Source organism: Muscardinus avellanarius, assembly GCF_963383645.1.
Source record: "Muscardinus avellanarius genome assembly, chromosome: 11".
Lineage (NCBI taxonomy): Eukaryota > Metazoa > Chordata > Mammalia > Rodentia > Gliridae > Muscardinus > Muscardinus avellanarius.
This window is the reverse complement of record NC_137797.1, coordinates 36,735,064-36,758,571: the sequence shown is the minus strand read 5'-3', so window position 1 is coordinate 36,758,571 and position 23,508 is coordinate 36,735,064. Positions and strand designations below refer to the sequence as shown.

At 33.9% G+C, this 23,508-nt stretch overlaps 1 protein-coding gene across 1 annotated transcript; it reads left to right on the top strand.

Moving 5' to 3' along the window:
* Window positions 1-458: 458 nt before the first annotated feature.
* Window positions 459-22,043, top strand: ALX1 (ALX homeobox 1; the record flags this gene model as incomplete). Its single annotated transcript, XM_080705146.1, has 4 exons — window positions 459-684; window positions 3,465-3,769; window positions 7,116-7,244; window positions 21,723-22,043. The coding sequence occupies 4 exons, from the start codon at window positions 459-461 to the stop codon at window positions 22,041-22,043; spliced, it is 981 nt and encodes a 326-aa protein (XP_080561272.1).
* Between the last annotated feature and the right edge of the window lie 1,465 nt (window positions 22,044-23,508).

Sequence of the window (23,508 nt, the reverse complement as noted above, 5' to 3'; positions counted from 1 at the left end):
TCTCACCAAACTCTTGCGAAACGCCAGTCCACGATTGCGGCGACAAGATTTCTGGGTGCTGGGGCCTTGTCTCTCCTGACATTTGTCTGCCAGGGAACCCTCTATCTGTCTAACCTAGGCCTGGACGCGCCCTGCCGGGGTGAGTGGGGGAGACGGGGGTGGGGTGGGGGCGGAGGGGGGCCCCGGGGTGGAGTTAGTCGCTGGCTTATTTTCATATTCATTAGAACTGGGAGGTTGCCCAAGGAGCCCAGCTGAGTTTCAAGATATAAAAGCAACTTCGGATGCCCCCTTCTCCAGCCCGGACGGATTAAAGGGCTCGGAGCCGGGCAGCTCCCGGCGTCTAGCTCGGGCTTCCCGGTCCCTCCTCTCTGTCCCTCCCTCCTCCCGCCCACTCCCTCCCTCCCCCAGCGCCCTCCAGTCTCTGCGCCCCGAGAACTCCGACGCAGCCTCCCAGGATTATGGAGTTTCTGAGCGAGAAGTTTGCCCTTAAGAGCCCGCCAAGTAAAAACAGTGACTTTTACATGGGCGCAGGAGGCGCATTGGAGCACGTTATGGAGACGCTGGACAATGAGTCCTTTTACAGCAAAGCCTCGGCAGGCAAATGCGTGCAGGCCTTCGGGCCCCTGCCCCGCGCCGAGCATCACGTGCGCCTGGAGAGGACCTCGCCCTGTCAGGACAGCAGCGGTGAGTGGCGGGCGCCCCGGCCCCGGCAGAGCCATCCCAGCCGCGCATCTACATCGCGGGGCGGATCGGGACCGGCGGGCAGGGAGGAAGGAAGGGAAGGAGGAGCGGGAGAGCTGGCGCGGGGAGAAGGGCGAGGGGCCGTGCGCGGTGGCGACTGCCGCGGACTTTTATGGGGCAAAGGACAGATCCGGGATCCGGTCGCCTGCGCGCGATTCTCGTTTGGGGAGGGTAGTGTCCGCTGTGGGTCCCAGAGTCGGTCATCAGGACCCCAGAGTAAACTTAGGAGGCGATAAAGAGAGTAATTGAGTCGAGATAGCGCGCTTCCTCTGAGCTGCTGCTGGGCGGGAGGAGGTGAAGTCGACCTCAGCTACTTAGAGTACGTCCCTGTCTGGGGTGGGGTAGGGGGGATCTTAGGGCCTCTTTTAGTGAAAACGCGTTTTATTGTCCAAGGTGCGGCTATATTTTTTTTTATTGTGAAGTCGGAGTGTTGCTAGACGATTAACTTCTGTGCACTGGCGAATGTTGCCGTTTTAGCATTTGCAACACGGAACACCGTTATTATTATTATTATTACTTTTTGTTAAACACCAAATCATTTAAAATATCTTCGGGCAAAGATCCCCGCTGTACTCACTCTGCGATTGTGCATTGTCCATTTTCCTGACTTCACGTGAAAAGTCACCTAAAAAGCCTTTCAGAACGCTTCTGGGCGAAGTCTACGCGTTTAATCGCTCAAGTATCTCCAAGTCAAAATGTTATCAAAACAGACCATCTATCTTTTCTATCTTGTAACCCAAGACAAACCTATTATTTCTGATCGCGACAGCTAAAGCACGTTTACAATTCCAAGAGGACTTTTCCTTATCATTGTATATATTCCACAGTTAAGCTGTAAGGAGCGGGTTGCTTTAAAATAACAAACGAATTAAGTGTGAAATATTTATAACAAGCCTACTCACCCCATTTTAATGGAAGTTCAAAAATCTGGCAGGAGAGGTTTTAAAGACGTTCCTCTTCTAAATTCTTTGTGTAGGAGCTTTAAACAAATCTCACGTTTAACTTATTTTATTCCGCGTTGCAGGTTATTTCTGACCGGTAAGCATTAAACAAACAAAAAAAGGCGCAAATGATACAGAAAAAGAATCAGTTAAATCCTTTACATTATTTATTTTAAAAGACGCAAACTTTTTCAACACATTTAAATCATTGCTTTCGGCTCTATTCATACTGCAGCGTCTGTCCTTTGGTAATTCTCAGATGTACGCGTAAAATCACTTGATTTGACAGGACTTTAATAAGTCTACATCCTCTGGTGTTGACTCTTAGAGGGACCATTTTAAATTGCCGGGGATCCAAACTGAAAAGACGTGGGTGGGTTTTGATACTTTATTAACTCTTGACGAAGATTACACTCTTAGGATGCACTGAACAGGGAATTATTGACTAAGCTCAACGCGGAGCAGCCGTCCGTCCGCTTAATTTAGGAAAGATCCTGTCTTTCTCCTGAGATACCCTGGGTTCCTCTGCGGCATCCCCTCCCCCATCCCTAATTGCCGCAGTTCCCGGTTTAAGACTGTCCTCAGACACAAAACCGTATTGTGAATCAGTGGAGGCCCTTCTGTAGATTTAATTTTATATCGCATCTTCCTTTCCATGAAAGCTATTAGGTATTTAAGTCACACGAGCATTAAAGTAGAATATAATTGTATAACAATCGAAACGGTTCTCAAAACATGGGAGATAATTTTAAAACAGAAACAAAATTTAAAAGTATAATCATTATTATTCTGGCTGCGTTGACTGTACTTTTACCAAAAAAAAAAAAATGGCCATCATTTCATTACATGCCTCTATTGTTATTTCTGTGTGTGTGGCATTCTATGGTACATTTTTCTTTCATATCGTATTGCATGTGTGCAATCAAATCTGAAGGAAATTACTGAAATTAAATCACCACTTAGCAGAATGTCAGATGTCATCCTTTGTAATGTTTTAATTTCTAGGCATTTCTAGAGAAGACAATAATTCTTTCTGTCCTAAAATATATTTCATGATTTAAGCCAAAAAATAAAATATTTGAGAAAAAATTACAAGTTGAGTTTTAGAATAAAGTCTATATGAATCATTATTTTCTATTGAAATCATCTCCAGAAAAAGACAAAAATTCACTGTTTTTGGTTTAATAGATGGCATTTTGAAAGAAATTTAAATTCAACCATGAGTGCTTAGTTGAAATATTCAAGATGTAGTAGAGTTAATAACCCATTTAATTCTATACTCAATAGGAAGTTTATAATTTGTGTGAAAGGGGAAGATAACTTACGGCTATTGGTATATAGTTAATATTTAAAATTGAAATCTCTTTTTTGAGCCTCTAAAGTAACTTGATTTTGTCTCACGAATAAATACATGACTGATACTAAGTTTGGTCCACTTTTGGAATTTCATTGTCAATTAAGTTTTTATTTTAAAATCGAGAACATCTTTTAATTTGCCTACATTAATTTGATTATATATTATGCACAGAACCGTATATTAGCCCTATACAATAAAACTGTGGGTTCTGGCAAATCTTGAGTTCCACGCACACATTTAAAAATGATTTTTAAAGCCTGTTCCACAGTAAATTCATAATTCCACATAATATGATGGTCGAATTAATGCTAGCACAGTAAAGCATTAAAGGACCTTCCTCCTGATGCTTCATTGCCTCAACTTAATTCTTTCATCGAGCTGTGTTTCACAATCCTGAGAAAGGCTGTTTTCCCCTCTGGGTGCAGTGAATTATGCGATCACCAAAGTAGAAGGACAGCCCCTTCACACCGAGCTGAACAGAGCCATGGACAACTGCAGCAGCCTCCGAATGTCTCCTGTGAAAGGGATGGCAGAGAAGGGAGAGCTGGATGAACTTGGGGATAAATGCGACAGCAACGTATCCAGCAGTAAAAAGCGGAGACATCGCACCACCTTTACCAGTTTGCAGCTGGAGGAGCTGGAGAAGGTCTTTCAGAAAACCCATTACCCGGATGTATATGTCAGAGAACAACTGGCTCTGAGAACAGAGCTTACAGAGGCCAGAGTGCAGGTAGGAGCCAGGGGAGTCCTGTGTAGCTTGGGAAGAGGAATCCTGTTAGAATAATTAAATACTTGAGTTTTCTCACAAAGGAAGAAACCAATTCCTGAGCTGAAGACATAGAACAATGTAATATATGTGCATGTAGTTCTATGATTTTTTTTTTCACTTGGAGTAGGGATGACAACTCACACGAAACCTGAGGAGTTATTGGCGGAGACATAAAACTGAAACATTTAAGAGAACAGATATGATAACATATCTCAGATTTTTAAAATTAATTTTTAAAGGTGAAATACAGAATTTTGGTTATGTATTAACCAATATACTTAATTTTATTGCTCTGTTTTTATCTGACATTGAGGTCCCTTTCAGATTATATAGGTGTTTGTAAATATTTATGTAACAGCTCATAATTTATAGTTTACTTGGGTTGTGATTATAATAAAAGAAAGAAAAAGAAACAATCCTATATACTTCCAATTGTTATGAATACCTGAAAGTATTTTCACTGATGTAAACTAAAGAAACATCAGACAGCTCATTTACACTTTTTTAGCCCAATAGTCATCAATGTATAGTATTTCATCTTAGTTTCTAAATCTAGATAATTATATAGTTTTTACAGAGTATTTAGTGATAATGTACTTATTTTTATATACCCAATTATATTTATAAAAAGTGTTCAAAGTATAAAAATCAAATAATTCAGTATGCCTTAAGTTTTTACTAATTTGAAGAAAATTTATATTGGGTAAAAATTCAACCTTATAGGGATATTTTATTTTGAGTAGATTAGATATTCTAAAACATTTAATTAGTTCCCACGTAATAAATAAGAGTTTCAAACGAGTCAATAATTCCAGAGAATTCCCATTTTCTTTGTTTGAAAACTTACTACTGTAACTAGGAATCTATTGAGTTGTGTGATTCCCATAAACTACCAGGCCAGGATGGAGAAATGAACAAATAGTGAATTTTTTCTTCTATTTTTTTTCAGTAAGTATTCTTTAAGATTAAGTCATTGTAAGGTCCGCACATCATTAAAGACAACATCTGGTGGTGTAGGGATAACAAGCAACAGATTTTTGCTTGAGTTTGTGGGAGAAAATGGTTATTTTATCTCAGTTCAGGAAGTAAATATATAGAAAGTTTGTGCTAATGCGGAATTTTAAAATTGTTAGGTCTTAACACCAGTTCTGCATGTGTGTGATTTTTTGTCCTGTGTCATATATTTAAATTAGTTATACTTGTAACCATAGAAAAATGTGTTTACAAATAGAGAGGTCAGCTGTGTACAATGCACGTTTTCTCCTTAATTCCTGACTAACCTTTGTCTGAGAACATCCAGAGAGCTAACCTGAACCTCATTTACTCAGGTTGTACTTTTACCTGCTTTTTGAATGTAGGTTGTAATTAGCACCCACTTTAAGGAGATTTTTTTTTCCAACTCTTTTTATCAATGAGAAAACAAAAACCTCATTACTAAATTCCCTTAATATGTTCTTGGTGCTTGTCTATAGAAACAGCAGCAAATGATGCCATCTTTGTACCATTTTGTGGTCTGAGGCTCCAAGTATAATCGATGATATATATTATCAGCAGTGTACTCAAAAACTGTATTAAACAGGTAGTTTTATGATCTTGATTTAGTCGCTGGAAACTCTTCCAAGTGTCACCTTAAATTTGCAATACTTACTTGTACGTTAATCTTGGTATTAATAGGTAGTTAATTCCAAGATATAGATTGGAATTGAGTATATGAAAAAGTGTGAAAGTCACATAAATTTTAATAAGACTTTTTCCAATTTCCATTTGTTTAGCTGATTTCCATATTTCCCAAAATATTTTATATTTTGCATGTAATTGTGTAGAGATTCCAGAAAGCTGCTTGTATAATATCTACTAAGAAACATGGAAGTTATCATATTGAATACATTTTTTTTTGTATTTTCCTGAACGTGTATTTAAGATGAAGACTTTGGGGAGCTAGAAGTGTGGATTAATGAACCTTCTGAGTAAGATGGTTCTTACGATAAATATTTTTAAGATAAAATTAGAGAAATCGTGGAAGACAGTTGAGTGATGTGGTGGAGGCCACACTAACTCACAGGCATCTTTGACACTTGGTTCTATCTACTCTATTTGTTTTATTATTTTTATTACTTGTACATGTTTTAAATTGGAGATAATCATTATGAAATTACCTAAGCATTTTTAGGAAGGAAGATAAGTGATATAGTTTAGATAATAAGTACATGTATGTATTTTTAAGCCATAGTACAAGTTCAGATGATCCCCTTTTACCTCGAGCCTTTAGCATGCTCAATATACTATAGAATCTCATGTTTTCCTACTGCAAATATTCAAAATATTTCCACTACTGCTATATGTTTCAGATGCAATCTTTGTGTTTAATTTTTATAATATTATGTAAGTGTAGGTACAATTCAGGATAGTCTTCACTTTGTGGCTTTTTTTTTTTTTTTTTTGCAGTACTGGGGATGGAACCCAGGGGCATTCTACCTTTGAGCTACACCCCCAGCCCTATTTTTTAATTCTTTATTTTGAAACGGGGTCTCACTGAGTTGCAAAGGGCCTCACTATGTAGCTGAGTCTGTTCTCAAGCCGTGATTCTCCTGTCTCAGCCTCCCAAATGCTGGGATTACAAGTGTGCACCACCATGCCCGGCAGGATCATTTTTAAATAGATACAGATACTCATTTGGTCACAGTTTGGCTGAATTAATGTTATTGCATAAGCGCAAACTAAAAAGTTATAATTATCTCCTGAACTTGCAGTATTGTCTTGCAAGAGAATTATTCATGCTAATAGGGAAACAAAGACTCTTCAAGATGATATAATTTAATTTCTTTTTTATTTTCAACTAACGAGAAAACAGAGGCACTGAAATATCAAAAACATTTGCTGGAAAGTCTCCTGGCTCTTTCCATTAAATGATATTCACTTAGCCGGGCCCGGTAGTGTACATCTGTAATCCCAGTTCTTGGGAAGCTGAGACAAGAAGATTGCAGGTTCAAGACCATACTCAGCAATTTTTAGTAAGGCCCTCAGCAACTTAGGGAGACCCTGTTTCAGAATCAAATAGGGCTGGGAGTGTAGTTCAGAGGTAGAACACCCCTGCCCAGGGTTCAATATCCAGTACCAAATATGTATATTTGGCACACACATCACTTATCCTATCAGGAAGTGAACTTTGTGGATCCTTGTGTAACATAAAGAAATAAGGAAATAAATTCTTTCATCAGTAATTTTATTAACATGATTTGAAATCATTTTATTATAAAATCTGTTTTATCAAATAGTACTTCACTAAAAATTCTTTTTAAAAAATTAGGTTTGGTTTCAAAATCGAAGGGCCAAATGGAGAAAAAGGGAACGATATGGCCAAATACAACAAGCAAAGAGCCATTTTGCTGCCACGTATGACATATCAGTTTTGCCCAGGACTGACAGCTACCCACAGGTATGGTAAGCGACCCAGGATGCTAACCAAGAAAAGTAGATGTGGTTGTATAAGCTTTAAGAGTGAGCACGGGTTTATTATATCTAATATAATGTCAAGAATGTCAGTTTCACTTCCAAATAACTCTTTTTCTTGTCTGTTAAAGTTTTATTTTATGAAATAATTTATTTTGTGGTTATTTTTCTTTTAGAATCATTCACATTAAAATATTTCATGCATTCTTTCTTTTGCATTTTATTATGGATTGTAAAAAATGAAATAGCATCATTTAATACTATGCCTTTTAATTTCACTCCATATTTTAATTATTCAGGCCCTCCTTAACTTCAAAAAACAAAATATTACCTATCATGCAATTTCTGTAGTTATTGTTTATGGGCTATGCTGAAACCTGGTATCCAGTATGGCCTTTTAAACTCTCAATTTCATTTAAAAATCTTTTTCTTTTTGCATGTTGGGTTTTTTTTAGATTTGATATTGTTCCTCATATCCAGGACATATTTAGCCCTTTATGACTTATAGAGATAATTTTTGAAGCACTTTCCTTTATAATGGGAACTCTCTGACTTCACTGAAAATGCATTGATAATTTTTCATCTCGACTTTCCTCTTAATTAAAACAATTTTTTCATACTTCGAAATATATGTAAATTTTCAATGCATTTCATATGGCTTTTTCCTAATATTGAATAGCGATATTTAAAACTGTATTTTAGGTGTGGGATAAAGCATATATTTTTTAATGAGGAGCAAGCCCTGCATTATTTTATTCTCCATTACTAAATGATATGCATTGTTAAGAGACTTCTTTGAAAACACTTATGCAACACATGCGCTGGGTCTTGATAGTTCAGTAACTATATTATTTCAATGCCAAACGCGAGGTTATTAATTTCCTTCAAAGATAAAATTCACACCTTGTGTGATTTTAATCCTATAATGTGCTTTCCCTGCACTTTTAAATTCCTTAAATATCTAAGTGGGAAACTTTTCTTCTCCAAACAAATACAACAAACTTATCAATGTAATATTTTATGAAAAGGCATCTGCAAGCCGGGCGTGGTGGCGCACGCTTGTAATCCCCGCGCTTGGGAGGCTGAGACAGGAGGATCGCGCAGGTTCGAAGCCAGCCTCAGCTACTTAGTGAGGCTCTCAGCAACTTAGTGAGACCCTGTTTCCAAATAAAGTATAAAATAGGTCTGGGAGTATAGCCCGGAGGTAGAAAGCCTCTGGGTTCCACCCCTAGTACCACCAAAAACAAACAAACAAACAAACAAACAAACGACAACAATAACAAAAACCCATCAGCAACATTTTGTTCTACTCCTTCAGGTTAAAAGTTCGGCACACAGGCCATTTGGTCCATGACCACACCAGCGGTTCGTTGCTAGGTAGTCTTAGCTGCTCGAGCTAAGTCTTTCCACAGCAGTTTTTCAAAAGACCAATGTTATGGAAACCATTTGACCAAATCCCCCGATGCCCTCCATAAATATTTTGATTCTCTTTAAAAATTTATCTTAAAGCAGTTCTCTCTTTCTCTCTCTCTTTTTAAAAGCAGTTATCTTGTTTTCTTCTATTTAAAAATATGGGTATACTTCTCATTACTTATCATCACAGGGATAATGAAATTTTGTTTACCACAAATACATTTTTTTGTGTTATGTGGTACTGGGGATTACACCCAGGGGCTCTCTACCTCTCAGCTGCACCTCTTATTTTATTTCAAAAGAGGGTCTCATTAAATAATTGAGGGCCTCACTTAGTTTTAGCTGAGGCTGGCCTCAACCCTATAATCTTCCTGTCTCAGCCTCCCAAGTACTGAGGTGACAGGTGTGCCTGCTCACCAGATATTTTTGAGGGTCTTAGTTGAGTTCTAAACCAAACATTGTGAGGATGTTTTTCCCTTTGGACTGCACTCTATATGAGTACAGGGCCTGTTGTGCTTTGTAGTTGTTTACACTACTGTGAACCTTCCTCTGTGTCCAGACATTATTCTAAGCAGGTTATACATATTAGGTTATTTGTCCTTCAAAACCACCTTATGTTATTGTTATTAAATATTTCTATCCTTAATTGACGAAACTTTCATTAGTAGTGATGCCCAGATTCTCCCAGAATCAAATTTGTCTTCCAAGCGCAATATCTTATCCCATAAAATAGATAGTGTGTAGTTTATTTATTTATTTATTTATTTGGCGGTACTGGGGGTGGAATCCAAAGGCTTTCTACCTCCGGGCTATATCTATTTTATACTTTATTTGGAAACAGGGTCTCACTGAGTTGCTGAGAGCCTCACTGAGTAGCTGAGGCTGGCTTTGAACCTGTGCGATCCTCCTGTCTCAGCCTCCCAAGCTCTGGGATTACAAGTGTGCGCCACCACGCCCGGCTTAGTGTGCAGATTTAAATGTTTGAGTGTTAATAAATTAATATCAAAGATCCCAAAGCTGAAGTGGCACTGTTCAAGTCTTCAGTTTACGGGAGCAGGAAATGTATAAACAACTAGCAAAATAATAGTAAAAAGAATTGATACGGTCTACACTATATAATTTTTAATTATTAACTGTGATGACTTCATAACAGTAATGTAAGAAATTATGAACTCTTATCAAATGGACTTTAAGTAGTCTTTTTTTTTTTTGGTGTGGAAGGAATACTAAGAATCGAACCATTGGAACCCATGGGTGTTCAACCTTTGAGGTACACGCTACCCTTGTTTTATTTATTTATTTTTTTAATTTTAGATGTGACAGGGTTTTGCTAAGTTAGCACACGCTGGCCTTAAACCTGGGATCCTCCTGACTCACCTTCCTAAGTATTGGGATTATAGGTATGTGCCTCCAAGCTCTCTTAAACAGTCTTGTAATAATTTTATTGCACACTTTGAATATGATAGATTTTTAAGAATTTCCTCCTTATTTTTCCAGTATTCGTTCCCTTTCTTTTAAAACCCATTTCTGTCTATTTTTCACTTCTGTATTTTGTCTGTTAGGTGCCTCTTCACTATTTTATAAAACATTTAGTATAGAGTTTGGCACCACTTAAAATCTGCATAAAGGCTTAATAGCCTCTGATTCATTATACTGTTGTTCCCCAGGGCTTTTTTCCCCATTTTATTATTGTGTCGCAAAATTTTAGATATCAGTTAACAAAACCTAGGTAATAAAGGCAGGAAAATAAATGGTCCATCAAATTATACATTTGATAGTCTTCTTTACTCAAACAAAACTTTCCCTCTATAAATCATGGGAATATTGTACTCATTCTCCCTGCAAGTCTCCATACTTTGTGTATATTGATTACCAAGGTACGAGACTACAGAGAAATTATATTGAGGTTATTTTGGCCGTGAAATATATGAATGATAAAATGATTACTGTGAAATCCATAGTACTTTTCTCCATCGGTAAGTCACTTAATGTCTGGCCAAAATTCTGAATTTGTGTCTAACTTCTCACTATAGATGTGGATAAGGCCAGTGGAAAATTCTCTTTTAACTTAAAAGTACGTGGTGGGAGTTTTCAGTTTGATTGAAAAAATAATTATGCCAAAATTATGTCTCCTTTTAGGCTTCAGCCTAAAAATAATTTTTTTTATCATAAGGCTTTAAAATAGAAACTTAGAAGGGGAAAAATAGGGACCGAAATAGAATCCCAAAACAGTGCAGTAATACACTGAATTTGGTCACTGTTACTAATTTACAGGGAAAAAAATGAGGCGAGTGAAGCAAGACAGAAATAAAGAATTAACAATTTGGCAGGAAAGCAAAAACATACATAGAAATACATGAAGAACAGAGGTGGCTTAGACAAGGTTCCTCTCGAGCCTTCTCAGTGTGAAAAATCCTTGTCCCTAACATACAGGTGTCTCTCTATAAAATATCGTGTGTTTATGAATAGTAATGACCGGTTATTAAAACATTTTTAATACTTTGTTTCAACTGGTTTTTATTATACTGTAGTAACAACAGCCATTATAGTAAAAATAGTAACAGTTGGGAGCTAATTTTAAGCCAGGCACTGCAGCTTCCTTCTTATAACGATTTAATATAACCATTTAATTTGAGCCCAGATTTTCTGAGTTTAGTAGTAGTCCAGGGTTGTTTTGTGCAACATTGGTTCTATAGTTCATCACTTCTTAAACTGGTTCAGTTTCAAATCTTCAGTATTACATCACTTTGGAAAGCAAAAATACTTTCATCTTTAAGTAATGATATAAAATATATTTTTAAAAATATTGTTGCCTCTTTGACTGGTTTAAGATATTCTTCTTAAACCTGCTCATCTTTAATAAAGAAATAAAATAGGAAATGAGATGCTCACAGTAAAATATTTCAAGGCTACATATCTTTATATTTATTTATTGTGGTACTAGGGATGGAATCGAGGGGCATTCTACCTCTGAGCTATGCTCCCAGTCCTACTTTGTTTTTATTTTGAAACAGGGTCTCACTAAGTTGTGGAGGGCCTCAATATGTTGCTGAGGCAGACCATAAAACCCGCGATCCTCCTGTCTCAGCCTTCCCCAGGACTGGGATTCACAAGTGTGTGCCGCCAAGCCTGGATAAGGTTACATATTTTTATGTACCAAAAATAGTAGTTGCAAATAAAAAGTCTTTTATTTTGGCCCACAATATTTCTTGCCATTCGGCAATAGTACCATTTAGCTAAATTAAACTATTTGATGTCAGTCAAGACATGGAATTAAGAAAAAACCCTTTTTATTCCTTGTCCTTCATCTTTTCCCTCTATTTTGAATTTCTTTTCCTGCACCTCAACCACATTTCTTTTTTGAAGCTTCCAATCCTTCCTCAATCTGGACATCATTTTCTCACAGATAGTGTGGTGAATTGTATGAAATGATTAAGTCCCTGACTTACTCTCGTATCAAATTATTTGTAAAATGGAGGTATTATTGGTACTAGTCTTAGACATGTTGATAATATAGATGTTGGTGATGACCATCGTGATTATTATGCTTTTTTCTGTTAATTATGAGGATTCAATTGATAACTAAATAGAAAATCCTTGTGTTTGTTGTCAATGGAACCGATTCTTAGGATTTGAGGAGAGTCAGGTGTTAACATAGCTTTGAGCCTCACAGTCAGGGAATCTTGGGTTCAAATCCTGACTTGACTAATTCACAGCTTTCAATTCTTTTGCAAATAAATTAATCAGTGGGAACATTTCTCCTTATTTATAAAATGGGGTCAAAGTTCATGTGATATTTGTGAGTGTTGAGGACATACTTTATCAAAGTCATTATGTAGTCCTTGCCTATTACATGATGAGTTTTCAACAAATGGCAGGGAGTATACCATACCCATTAGTCAGTATTAATTTTGTTCTACTGTACCTGTCTCTGTAGATATGCAAATGGGTTGACTGTTCTTTTACATTTTACCGTTTAAGCTAACCCAATCTGGGAGTCAATTTGCTATTTGTAGATCTATGTAAAGATCTACTTCAGCTAAAAGTGTTTTGCAGATTAAATTAGGATAACAAAATATAGTCACTTTAAGATATTTTCAGTTAACCAGAATTATTTTCTCATGACAAAAAGTTTTCTCTAGAAGTTTCACAAGAAAAGGTTGAAGTTTATTTTTTCCCCTAAATTTTTGAATGCGATTTAACATAGTATTTAGTGAGAATCCTCTCTAAATACATATTTACCAGAGCTATAAAGGGATTCACCCGACCTCTTCTTTCCTGTTTTAGCTGATGCCCTTATAAACATATGACACTTGAACTTGAACATACCAAGAGGTGGATTCAAGTCATAAGTAACTTGTAGCCATCCATATAATTGAAAATATAGATTAAAGCTGTATAAAATTCTATTTCAAATGTTATCATTACATATTTTTTAAATGAAATTCTAAATTTTCTGTATAATAGTGACCGTGAGGATATTTTTCAACATACTTTTATTCTCTCAGCAGTTTCTGTACTAGTCTTAAAGTTTATTTTGACTTAAACAAGGAATATGAAATAAGTCACCTTCAACCAGTGTGGTGTCGCAGTTCTGGGGAATTTTTTTTTTTTATTGGTGCATTGTTCTGGGGCAAATTTTATCTTTGAAGAAAATATCAAAATTTATCAGTTACTTCTATTCCCAAGTATTCAAAGTAAAGAAGCCTAAGTTTTCAAAAATGTTCATAATATACCGATAATTGGTACATTGTATAATGAATGTTCTTATGTCTATAAAACAACCAATGATATAGTAGTACAGCAGAACTTTTTATAGTGAATGGACATAAATGTTACCATCCTTAGGTAAACGAATCATATTGACATTGTACAATTTGTCACTAATTGTAAATAAAAATATTTAGAGTCATAGAAAAACAGAATAGTCTATAGAACTCAAATAAATATAGATTCACAATAGATGAAGCAGCTGATTTAATTAAATGTATAAAATGTATGTGATTTATATAAAAATATATAAAGAAACATTTCAAATATGTGCATATATATTAATGATTAGTTATGTGAACCATGAAATATTTTCTCAGTATGTACTAGGTGCAAGTACTATAAATAGCTATAAATAGCGAATATTTAAAAATTTTTTCATTTTGTTAAATATGTTTCATTTAGCTAAATTTTTATTACTTTTTTGTTGGGAATATAAAGCAGTAAAGAGAAAAGGCTATCAGGCTAAACAAGTGAAGTATATTTATCTTTTAGATTATGAAGACAAACTTATTTTTTATTTAATATAATATGATTTAATGAGTACACAGTAACCTTTTGATTTTATTAGGTGATCAATGTTACAGTATTAAATTTACACTAAATTTGTCATAAATGTTTTATATTTGAAGAGGAAATCAAGCCAATGAATTGAAGGATAACCAAAATAAGTAATAAATTGTTTTAAAATAAATTATCACAGAATGTGATATAAAACCAATAAAACCAATTTCATTGGTGAATAGAGAAGAACGAGGTGGGAAATAAACCCAACAGACTCTGGCAGGTCTGTGAGAACAGATCTATGAGATGAAATCTGTAGCTCACACTCTGATTATCAGGGTGAACCCATGTTATACTACAGTCCAGAATTTTATGTATTTGATATTTATTTTTTATTTTCACTTTTGAGATGTGGTCTCTCCATTTTATCATGCTGGCCTTGAACATATTTATTAAGTCTCATATTTCTATAGATGATTATTTTAACATAAATCATTTATATTAAATAGCTAAAATTTTGTACAAAGTCATAGTTGATTTTTAAAAAGTCAGAAAGATAGAACTACAATTTTTATATCTATATAAATTAAAGAAGAATAAAATCAAAACTTTATGCAGAAGTCTAAGAATAAATTTAAAGCTGATATATGATTTCAAGTGAGAATCTCTAAGATTAAAAATATCCTGTGCAAATTAAAAGCTTCTGCATATTTGATTTATATTGCGAGCTTTAGAAGCACAAGAAAAATTCCCTTCACAAATTTACATTTTTACTTTTTTATTATTGTGAATTTATTTTAGTAGAGTAATTGTGTCAGTAAAACTGAATCCATTGCTGACGAATCAGTAATAGGTATTATTGCAAATACTTTAAAAAACATGAAAAATAGTTTCAAAAGTCTGGAAAATGCACATGTGCATATTGTTGCATGATAAAAAGCAAAGAGCAATTGCTGGGTGCTTTTATTCTATTTTCTTACTTAAATGAGCTGATTGGGAAAGTTTCATTTTAAAATATATACTGCAGGATTTCCTGTAAATAATGTTTTTAATGGTTATCAAAAAAGTTATGAATGCATTCAACACCAAAAAGAAAATAAAAAAACTGTTTTTCAAATACTATTTGAAGAATAAAAATGTGAATGTATTTATATGATTTTTTTAAATGTCCAGGCATTAGCATTACTTAGGAACTTTTCAGCTTTTGTTTGCAGTAGCAGGAGAGATTCAATTTTACTTTTCTGTTTCTTCTTATATTGTCAGTCTCACATGACTATTACATCTTATAGTGATTTTTTTTTTTAACAAAAAGGCACTCTTCCTTCTTCCAAATTCCTGTATACATCCCTGAGACAGAATTTTGTTAAAAATCAAAGCAATAACCCATATTTAATATATGACTTTTATGATGAATACAGAATTTATAACTATTTTAGTTTTATAACAATATATATTGAAAAATGTGCCTTGACAATTTTTGAAATGTAAATTGATTCCAAAATATTCCTTTGCTTATATATCATCTTACATATTTTTGATGAAAATTAGACCACTGGTGATAAACCCTCACTTTTACTCAAGTAACAGCTAAAACAAACTCAAATTGATCTTTTCATTGTTCAATTAATTCAAGTTGGAATCTTTTATTCTTCCTTTCAGGTAAAGTCTAGCATGTGTTAGTCACTGGTAAAAGATTTACAATTTGAAGATATACTCTTCAATAACTTACCTATGTAGTAACTAGAAAAGTTAATGGGTCCCTGAAGTTAGCTAACAGCTAAAAGTGTTTTCAAGTTACTAAGGATATGATTCTTATTAATATTTTGTTGCTTTAAATTGTATAGGAAGGGATGTGCTAAAAAAATAGTTAATAGTTTAAAATTGTACTGCTTTGTAGAGATCGATGTTTTCACTTTTAAGAGATTATATAAAATCTGACAAATTAATTACTTAGTAATAATAGGCTAATAAATTTATATAATAAGTATTGGAAAATATGTAGAGTAACAAATAAATGTAAACATTCTGTCAAATAGGAAAGATCAAAATCAAGTTCTGGATTTTAGTGTATAGTATGTATTGCTATAACATCTTGGGAATCTTTGCCCTTTGTCTATTAAAACAACCTTTAATTTAACTCCCACAAGAAAATGTATGAACATGTGATACGAAAGCAATATGAATGTGCACATGGGTGTGTGTCTCTCTCTCTATATATATAATGGATACTGGTGGCAGGAAGTAGGCAGTTTATTTGTAGAGGGGAAGAAGAACTAAATGGATTTATTTTAATATTGTTTTGAAGGTACTTTAAAAATTACAAAAAGTTGTTACTATATATACATGTCTTCAGTATTTCAAATAATTTAAAAAGATCATATTTTTTGCATAGTATTAACAGTATTAGCCTTAAAAATTCAAGATAGAAGAAGGGATTATTGTTTATTCATGCCATACTATTTACAATCAGACAATGGCTAACAATCTCAGATTTCTTTTCTTTTCCTTTTTTCTTTTTTTTTTTTTTTGTACTGGGATGGAACCTAGGGGCATTCTATTTCCGAGCAACATCCCCAGCACTATTTTTTTTAATCCTTTATTTTGAAACAAGGTCTCACTAAGTTGCAGAGGGCCTCAGTAAGTAGCCGAGACTGTCCATGAACGCGTGATCCTCTTGTCTTAGCCTCCGAAGTACTGGGATTAAGAGCAAGCATCACCACACCTGGCTAAAAAGATTTTTAAAAAATAGTAAAATTTACTAACTACAATGAAAAGTATTAGAGTAGCAGAGTGGCAAATATATGCATATATATTAAGAGTTCTTCAATGCATATATATATTTGTCATGAATTGTATTATGGTAAATCATGCATAAGAAATAATATAGCTCATCTGCCCTAGAAACTTCATATAGGTACATTTTTGTAACCAAAAATTGCTTGGGAAAAAAGTGAATGTTAAATGAATCTGATTACAGTTTGGAAAGTACCAGACAAAACAACAACAATTTCCTCCATAATTCCGCAGTCATGGGATAATTAGGTGTTAACTTTTTATTTGATTAGAAAAACATTAAGGACCACATGTTCAAAGTGGAGTACAGAAAGTCAACTGAATTTCCATTCATGCTAATGGGAGGCATTTGGCTAAGTTCCCTGCACAGCGCTTTGAACATACCATAGAACTTTTAAATAATGTTGTAAAGCACATTAAAACATGGAATGTTTGTCCTTCCTCCACTTCTTTTAAACACAACCAGAAAAAAATGTAAAGGCACACACACACACACACACACACACACACATACACACACACACACACGTAGTATGTGAGGATTATTTAATAGTGTGTTTAGTGGTAAAGCTCTTAATATCATACAGTTCTAGAGGCCTATTTAAAAAAAACACTAAAAAATTATTTGGTACTGAGTACTGCCATTGTAGTGTCTATAAAATAGTCCATCCTTCTTAGAAAGAATGGATTCTTCCTTCAAAATTAATAACAAATAGTATTACTTTTAATGAATCAGAGGGTATGATTTTCATGGGTTTCCTTGTTGACAAATAAGATAAAGTTTTAGTTAATACAACTTATATATTTCAGTTGGAAATCACTACCTATGTAAGAATAGAATTAATATATGGATTGAAGAGAATAGATAGAGCCTACCTTGATAACCATTTAGTCAACCATAAGCTGAAACAGCTTGGCTGTTTAATCACATATCACCTACAAATATTAACAGAAGTAGATGGTTTACAGCAAAGATGTGATAGCTGTCTTATTTTTCTCACAGCACACAGCCAGTGCCTATGCATGATATTCTGTTATAGATGCCACAGATTGGTAAGATAGAGCAGCCTGACAAGATACAGAATCTGGAAGTCATGTTATATGGGGAAGAGTTATAAGGATTAGAGATGTTTACCTAAGAAAAGAGACATGGTATTGTGTCATAGTTGCCTGATGATGTCTTAAGATTTTCACATGTAGGAAAGATAATATTTACTGTGCATCATTTGAAGAAATAAAAGCCATAGGTTGAAGAAAATATCTCACCATTACAGAAAATGGAGATATAGATGGAGAATGGATATGTGTGTGTGTGTGTGTGTGTGTGTGTGTGTGTGTATGTATGTATGTATGTATGTGTGTATATATATATATATATATATATATATATATATATATATATATATATATATACTTGCAGAGCTTCTTACCACAGGAAGAGAACTAAAGATATACAGAAGATTTTTGCATTTGGAAGGATCTATTTTCAGTTGATTTTCACAATTGTATGTGTATTGTTCTTTCTTTAGTACAGATTTCTGAGCTGACACCCCATGCTTAATGAATCAAAATCTCCAGGGAAATTCATCTTTGATGAAGAATAAGATTTAATAGAAAACAATGAGAACTATTTAGGTAAAATTCAGATGACAAGGTCTAGAAATGTAAATATAATTTCTTTTAAGATTATAGAGCATGATAATTATAGAATCCAATCATTTTTAGTTTTATTTATTTATTTATTTATTTATTTTTAATACTGGGGATTCAACCCAAGGGCATTCTACCTCTGAGCTACATTCCCATTCCTATTTTAGTTTTTATATTGAAACAGGGTCTCACTAGAATTCAATCATGAAACAGAACTTTTATTACACCTGCAAAATGCATCTGTACAAATTTCATTTTCTTAGTTATTTTTTTGGTCATTCTAAAACTTATATTAAGGATGTATCATGTATTCTCTTAGGCATCAGGATTAGGAAACAGTTGTGATCAGTAATTATGGGTTTTTCCTTAAGAGAGAAGAACCTATGAATCTTTATAAAGTTGGGATTGCTAATAGGTAAGTAAACAATGACAACTCATAAAACTGGTTATGTTGTTATAGCATTTCTTCAGATCTCCTGGTTTTAAATTTGACCTCCACTGTTGGAGTTATATAATCTTGGGTGAGTGCATTCATCTCTCTCTTCCATAGCTTTACTTTATAAAAAATGGGAATAGTAAAAACATCTTCCTTTTAATGTGCTAAAGCAATTAAAAGAGTTCAGAGTGCATGCCTAATAAGTGGAAATTAATGGATGCTATTGAGCTATCATTATGATACTGATCCTTATCATCATCAAATGCTTAATCATCCAGAGAAAGGGAGAGCTTCAGAGGAAGTCAGATGACAGTTCACTGTATAGATTGTCTTTTGTTATTTGTATCTAAAAATTTGACACGGAAATATCCTGGGTCCTCAAAGTCAAATAAAGATGGAATGAGGGGGTGGGATTAGTGAGGAGAGAAAAAAAGACATAATGGAAACAGAATATATAAGTAAAAATGTGTAAGAATATCTATAGACTTATGAATAAATGGAAAATATTCAAAATATTGGGGTAACGTCAGAAGCTCAACTAAAACAAGACTATAGTAGTTTGTTCTGTCAGTCTGCTCTGCTCAGAAAACATGTCGATGTTAGAAATTCTTTCATCAAAAGGAAGGCATTTAACATGCTTGATCATGTCTAGGAACAAAATTTTAATGAAAATTATTTGCAAAAAATTATTTGCCTCTTACACTGATTCAGTACAATAGACATCCAGAGATTATTTTTAATTTATATGTAGATTAATGATAATTCTTTTATGAAGAGCCTATTTTTAAATTTATATTCATAGATTAGCTTTCTTGATTTTACCCTCCTTATTTTAACCTACTTGGTAAACATATTTTTGTGTATGTGGAATATAAGTAGATTATTTTAACAAATTTTAACATTTTGTACAAATCGAGAAATTCTTTAACAAAATAGAAATCATTTTCACTGTCACTAAATCTCTTTTCACTTATTTTTCAAAAATAAGCAAGTTTACTTCCATTTCTGAAGCTCTTTGTCAGGCATGTGACTGTGGTTTTTGCAGTGTAGGACAGTGTTTGATTGAATGTCAGAGGAAAATCACCCAGATTAAGTTAGAAGGACTAGTTTGACAGAGTAATGACAATAACATCCCTCTTGTTGGTCCTAGATCCATAACTCAGTTTTCCCTGGCACCAATCATTATATTTTAGCTAAAGTGAAATACATGTAGATGGTTGAGCCAAAAGTAAAACAGCACAGTCCATGGTGATTTAAGGATTAATAAAATATACAAATCATATATATCTGTCTAGATTGTCATACATCTAGAAGCAAATACATGGATGTCTCTCCCTATGTATATTTTATGTAAACATAAACATATAAATAAGTAAATCTGTTATATACATATACATAAATAAAAAATAAATTTAAAGCAGCTTAGGAATATATTTATAAAAGGAAGTATTTTTAAACCAACACAGAAATAAGCATCTTGCCAATCAGTGAAGCCTCTCCCCAAGATTGAAATTAGATGAACAGGTTTTCTCTTATATTTTTAGAAACTGGTTAAGCCATCCTTTCTTTAGTGTTATCAACTTCTCTGTGAGTGTGAACTACAACATTTATTTACTACCATTAATTGAAGATGTTATAGAAAATATGATTCAAGCTTGGGTTGTGTAAGATTACACCTCAGGTTATGTAGTGCCCTAGAATCTTCATGCAAAAATAAGTATTATACTTAAAAACACTGAATATATGCTGAAATCATTGATGATTCCATTCTTATTATCTTGACTTTGAAAAGATAAGAAAGATGGATATGATGAGCATATTTATTGCTACAGTGTTCTGGTTCAAATGTATATTAAGTATGTTATAAAAATCATGCAATTTTATTCCATCTTTGAAAGCTGAATCTCTCTGCATTGCTATATTACTCAAGTTTCCTTTTCCCCAATTCTTGCCGTTTTTCATGATTTTTTCTGTTCTTCCCAGCAATGCATGTGATGAGTTTGTTTTTAATTATTTAAATAGCATGCTAAGATTGAAATTTTTGCTGGTAATATTGTATAAAATTACTCTATAGAGACTTAACAACATGAAATTATATTATGAATTTATTTAGCACAAATGGTCACAGTTTCCAACCTCTTATATAATATTATATTCTACTTTTTTATACTCATGATATTTTGGCTAATACTTTCATATTTTTGTCAGCTGGGCTTCCATTATTTGGTAATGGTCAATGTTTTAGAATTCAAAGTTTATTTTAAATGTCATATGTCTGTTTCAAATTCACTATATTATATATAAATAACATAATAAATATTTAAATATTTCTCAGATTCTCAGGACTATTTATTTAAACTCGCAGTACACAAAATCAATGAGAAAATATTTCCAAAATGAATTTGATCAAAATATATATGTATACATAAAGAATCCAACTTCAGAACTTAAAATTCAGTTGTGTCATTTAGTTTAGAAAGATGAAAACTATCGTTAAACTTTAAACCGTATTTTAAGCCGCTTTTCTAAGCACATGAATCTAAGTCATAAATCCTGACTACATCTACCAGAGGCATCTAAAAATCACAACTCTAAGAAGAATGTTTCAGAGATTGACATGGTTTGAGGCTATTCTGTGTGACCAAGTATGTCAGTTTTGATCATCTATTATACTCTACAAACTAAAATAACCTCTCAAATAAGTATTTTTCCATTTTTTATTTAAAATTTAAAATTTTTTTCATTATTGTCTTATGTTCTTAGAATATAATTATAGATCACTCTATAAGGGGAAGATAATGGTGAGCTAGCCAAATTTAGTAAGTATACTTTTTAAGAAAGGAAGGGAATGAAAGTGAGAAAGTGTGAATGTGATATCTGTTGCTTTATGTATTCCAGATTCAGAACAATTTGTGGGCAGGAAATGCGAGTGGTGGTTCTGTGGTTACTTCATGCATGTTACCACGCGATACTTCCTCCTGTATGACACCTTATTCTCACTCGCCTCGGACAGATTCCAGTTATACAGGGTTTTCAAACCACCAGAATCAGTTCAGCCACGTGCCCCTCAACAATTTTTTTACTGACTCTCTTCTCACCGGGGCTACCAATGGACATGCATTTGAAACGAAGCCAGAGTTTGAAAGGAGGTCTTCCAGTATCGCCGTTCTTCGAATGAAAGCCAAGGAGCACACCGCCAATATTTCATGGGCCATGTAACATACAGTACTCTTTTATTTTTCTTTTAATAGCAAGGTAAAACATTCTTATTTCTCATATTTAAAGGATACCACAATAAGCTGCTGTGTGTGGAATTGCTAAGGGTCAAGATATACAGTGAGACCGGCTTAAATGAATAGTTGTTATTATTTAACATTAAAATCTAAGAATGAACCTCTGAAAAGACTAAATAGGTTTACCATGCATCAGTCTCCACAAAATCTGTTTTAGTTGTAAGGTTTTTTTTGTTTTGTTTTATTTTCCTATTATACAAGTTGATAAAATATGGTCGTGCAACTTCTTAAAAGAATAAATGTATTAAACAAGTTCCTCTGTTATAGATTGATTTATGTTAGTTCTGTATAACAAGAAATCCCTTGTAAAATAATACCTGATAAAGGAGGAAATGCACTCGGGAAAATGTCAAGATAGCAAAGCTGTCAGGTAAATATTGAACCAGGGTGTTTTGGGGAGTTAACTGCCATTTCTCTGTCTCTGTCTCCACGAAGCAGTGGATATATCCCCTGTTACCGAGAATTTATCTTCAAGCCTTAAAGTGTTTTTTTTTTTTTTTTTAAATCTCTAAATGTTTCAGTGAATTTCCACTTGGCAAAAAAAAAAAAAAAAAAAAAAAAGCTCTTCGGAAATGAGCAGCATTTGCATGAACTATTTGGTCATAGTTTTCTGAAACCATGTGGCTAAAGGTGATAACTGAAATATTCTGGTGTGATTTAAAAAAATCCAGCATGAACTCAGAAACTTAGCTATCACAAACACAGAAAAATGTTACCAAGTGTGTTGCTGCTTTTAACCTAAAATTGTGTTGGTTGAACTGCACACACAAACATCTAGTAAGTACACTAAAAGTCACATTTTCAGTTAAAGGAGTAGCAAATCAGAATTTATATTTATTTTGTGGGTATGTGCATGTTTAGATGTGTATGAGTGTGTTTTTTTTCTTGTCATATTATGCCTGAGGCTTATTTTGCTACTGTGGTTTTGCACAGAGAATTAAGATGTAAGAAGGCTTTTCTAAAATTCTTGGTGAAAAAGGAGAAGAAAAATACATTGCATCTGGAAAATTGCTAACCCCTTTGATTTACTTCTCCTCCCTTTTCCCTGTCACATTCCAAGCTTTTTCAGATGAGTGAAATGTCAACCTCCTTGAAAGATTCTTAAGTTCATAAAGGCAAAGTAAATTAATTGAAATGAAGATGACTTCCATGGTGGGGATCAGAGCAGGATCTGCTTTTTGTACTCTTTGAGAATCTTCTTGCGGTTCCTACTAACTTGAGGAATCTTCTTGGAAGCCATAACAGCTAAAGGACACGAATAAGTGAATCCTTAGTTAAATTTCAGAAAAAAATATTTAAATCCAGAATAAACGATTCCTTAAAACTAAATTTCAGAAAAAATATTTAAATCCAGTATGGGTTTCTTCGTAGAAAAATGTTGACAGCAATTA